This window comes from Limulus polyphemus, unplaced genomic scaffold (genome assembly GCF_000517525.1).
Source record: "Limulus polyphemus unplaced genomic scaffold, Limulus_polyphemus-2.1.2 Scaffold10940, whole genome shotgun sequence".
Classification (NCBI taxonomy): Eukaryota; Metazoa; Arthropoda; class Merostomata; order Xiphosura; family Limulidae; genus Limulus; species Limulus polyphemus.
The window spans coordinates 5,178-9,144 of record NW_013676550.1 but is presented as its reverse complement, the minus strand read 5'-3'; the positions used below and the strand labels follow the sequence as shown (position 1 = coordinate 9,144).

Sequence of the window (3,967 nt, the reverse complement as noted above, 5' to 3'; positions counted from 1 at the left end):
AAACCATGGTGCAATGCCATGTATTAGACATAGCAAGTCACGTGATGACCACACCCGATATAAAACCATGGTGCAATGCCATGTATTAGACATAGCAAGTCACGTGATGACCACACCCGATATAAAACCATGGTGCAATGCCATGTATTAGACCTAGCAAGTCACGTGATGACCACACCCGATATAAAAACCAAGGTGGAATGCCATGTATTAGACATAGCAAGTCACGTGACGACCACACCCGATATAAAACCATGGTGCAATGTCATGCATTGGATCTAGCAAGTCACGTGATGACCACACCCGATATAAAACCAAGGTGGAATGCCATGCATTGGACCTAGCAAGTCACGTGATGACCACACCCGATATAAAACCAAGGTGGAATGCCATGCATTGGATATAGCAAGTCACGTGAACCACACCCGATATAAAACCATGGTGCAATGCCATGTATTAGACTAGCAAGTCACGTGACAACCACACCTGATATAAGAATATATAGAATTTACTGTGACATTGCAAAGCTTATATTTTATAAGAATTTATTCAAAATTTTAATAACGGGTTATCTCAAAGAAATTTAGTATAATTACATTCCCAAAAAGTCCAGTGACATCTAAATAATTTGTTGTAATTTATTCTGTTTGTTTGTTATTAAGCACAAAACTACACAAAGGGTTATCTGTGGTCTTCCAACCACGGGTTTCGAAACCCGGTTTCTAGCGGTGTAAGTCCGCTGTGCCATTGGATGGCAGTTTGTTCTGAAATTCATGATTAACAAAACTGCTCTTGTTTACTTGATGAAGACAATTCTAATTAAATTTTTAATCGAACCGTGTTTTTCTTCGTGAATTTTTAGAACTATTGCTAAGTTTGAGATTTTAGTACAACATAATGTACACTTATGTAAACACGGTTTTGTTTCATTTCTACGATAAAATAACGGTTCATTTAAATTCAAGAGAACTTGTACACTTAAACTAAAGACAGCGATGTAAATGATCCTAATCCTAATGTTATCTTCAGTCTTCAAAAGGGAATTATAATCCAAAGTCATTCAACTACAGAGGCTCCAGCGGAAGAGAATCGGCTGGTTATCAACGGACTTGGTTAGATTATTTTTGATTCACTTAATAGTTTATATATTTGTGGATTAAAATTGTGTTTGTCGTTAAGAGCCAAGCTAAACAAAGGGATATCTGTGCTCTGTTTAGCATTATAAGCTCTCGGACTCACTGCTGAACGCTGAACTGAAGTGATTTTTGGATACCAATGTAAAGAACAATCAACCTAAAGAAACTTGTTTGATGTTTTCATTAGGTACTGGTGGAAAACTAACTAATGAAATGATATTTTTTAGCTTTTACATATATATGTAAATAAAGGAGTATCGTCTGATGTTTAAGTACTGGTAAGCTTCCCCCCCCCCAAAAAAAACCCCAACAAACTCCATACGAAAATTTTTATATACTAGTGGAAATAAAGATTATAAAAAGGTACACCGTTTTCATTTATTCTAATGCAAATGAGACGATGGGGCTGATGGAAGTAAATTCGTGTAAAAAATAGCGTCGTTTATGTATAAGTTTTTTGTAAGCCGATTTAAAAAATCTCCATTTGAACTGTTTTAATTTTTATAGGGGTTGGCGGGAAAAAAGGACGATTGAAGGAACGTCGTTTGATGAAGGGCTTCAACATCGGTCTTGTAGAAGGATCATCCACATCAGAATTTAACATGGACTTCTCAAGAAAGACAAAAACTCAGAAGCTGACCAAAGTTGCTCGCCTAACCAGTGAAAGGAAAGTTGCAAAAAGAAGAAAATGGGGCAATTTAGCGGAAGTTACAAAGAATGCACGAGCTGCTTTTTCCAGAAGTCGAAGTGAGGAATCCAGGAGTGATCAGGAGTCTTCAGAAAACCAAAGTCAATGTGACGTTTCAAGTGATTCAAGCATAAGTGTTGCTTTCTCGCCAGACTGCTGCAGTACAGAAGACACACAGCCAAGCCAATTTCACACAAGCCCTGTGACAAAGTTAGCTCGAATAGGCCAAACTTTTAGAAGTTTTACGTTTAACCCTTCGAAAATAAAACTTGTATTTCAAGATCAAAATAAATTTTCAGCATCAAGGGTTCTGTCAGTCCCTAAGTTAACTGGAATTCCAGAGAAAAGGAAAACTAAAAGGACTGTTAGTGCCCCTGGATCCAGTGTTTCTAACCCGCCGATAACAACACATCCTCTGGACTTTTCACCAGATTGTCCTTGTTCTTCAGGGTATTCGTTTCCACTAAACCTTGTCTCTTCTGAACGTAACCTGTCTCCAATTCAAAGTTGCGCTGGGTCCAATACCACTACACCAAGGCCTTCATTAACGGGGGACTGGAATTACTCCCAAGTTCAAGAAACGCAATTTGGAAACCAGTCTGATAAATCGAAAAGACCTCTAATGACCTTCTCGGGAGAAACAAATCAGATCGCTATGTGTTCCTTCAGCAGTCCAGATACCTCTCTTCCCGAAGGCGTCAGTAATAGTTCATCATGGGAACAGCCTTTGATGACGTCCAAGAAAACTCCAAACGGTTCAATGAGGATTATGTCTGCTGTGTACGGAATCGAACCAGCAGACAAACAAATGTCCTTCGGTTGGATTTAATAATATCCCTAGCACCATTATTTTTGTACAGAAATGATACAAAGACTGTGAAGATAATCTCATACGTCAGCTCCAAGGGAATGAGGATGTTTAGAAGATATAGATAGCGATATTAACATTTAAGTTATTTCAGCGAAATTAGTTTTTACAATAAAATGTTTTATAATAAAAAGCTTTAGATATCAGATGGCTGCGTTTCTTAATGTAAGGAATTAGTCAAGTAAGAACGTGTATAAGGAATACCAATTATATAACCATCTGTAAAGCATATCGTACGTGTTGTATGTCATTAAAAAATTGGTGGTTTTCTAACCTCAAGAAATGACATACGATGCTTTTAGATAAGTACAAGCTCCAGATATTCAGATTCCGCGTGTCAAAGATCAATTGACCAAATATCATTTTGTTTATTTATCTTATCTGTTGTGAAGCTGTTTCGGTGTCCATCCTTTTTAAGACGAAAGTTGTAGTGGTATTATTTAGTTCTTCCGAACTAGACAACAAAATACGATACAGAAATTTGGTTATTGATTTCAACATCCACAACCAACAATTATATTTCATTTTCAATAAGACAAAAAAAAAAAAGCTTGTCTGATGGTACACGATATTTTCAAATTACGTAAATTTTTTACAACTTTCAATCTGCCGTTCCCTATTTTGAAGATTTTATTTACAGAAAATACATATTCTAGAAAGGGATTCAGAAATACGATGTTTTTGTACAGTTATCGCCGTAATTTTGTATATTCTGAAGTTCCTAATCATAGCCATTTTAACATACGATAAATTAAAAGTATTTAGGAATATAAATAATATATATTAAAGTTGATCTATAAGCGTAATTTAAATAAAAAAAACAATTTTCTTCATGTCGATTCATATTTTATAAATATAAGATTCGTAATTCAATGTTCTGTGGCTTCAAATTATTTCTTTATTAAATTAACTACGATTTAGGTGCACAGTTAAAAGGAAGGCCTTTATACTGTTTCTTTGGTTTAGAGCAAAGCCACATTCGGCTGTATCCGGCACGGGGAATCGAGCACCAGATTTTAGCATTGTAAGTCTGTAAACTTACTCTTTTCCACCTGGGGGCGCCTTTATATTGATTCCATCTTTATTGATCTAACTATGATTTATTTGGACAGTTAAAAGAAAGGCCTTTATATTGATTCCATCTTTATATCGTTATTGATCTAAGTATGATTTATTTGGACAGTTAAAAGAAAGGCCTTTATATTGATTCCATCTTTATATCGTTATTGATCTAAGTATGATTTATTTGGACAGTTAAAAGAAAAGCCTTTATAT

The 3,967-nt window shown here is 35.6% G+C and overlaps 1 protein-coding gene across 1 annotated transcript in view; it reads left to right on the top strand.

Annotated features, from left to right (window-relative positions):
* The window catches only part of LOC106476579 (transient receptor potential-gamma protein-like), an 8,865-nt gene extending 6,212 nt beyond the window's left edge, over nucleotides 1-2,653 (top strand). The window contains exon 3 of the mRNA XM_013937224.2: nucleotides 1,644-2,653. Coding sequence (XP_013792678.1) covers nucleotides 1,644-2,653 — 1,010 coding nt within the window. The remainder of the gene's footprint in view (nucleotides 1-1,643) is intronic.
* The last annotated feature ends 1,314 nt before the right edge of the window (nucleotides 2,654-3,967 follow it).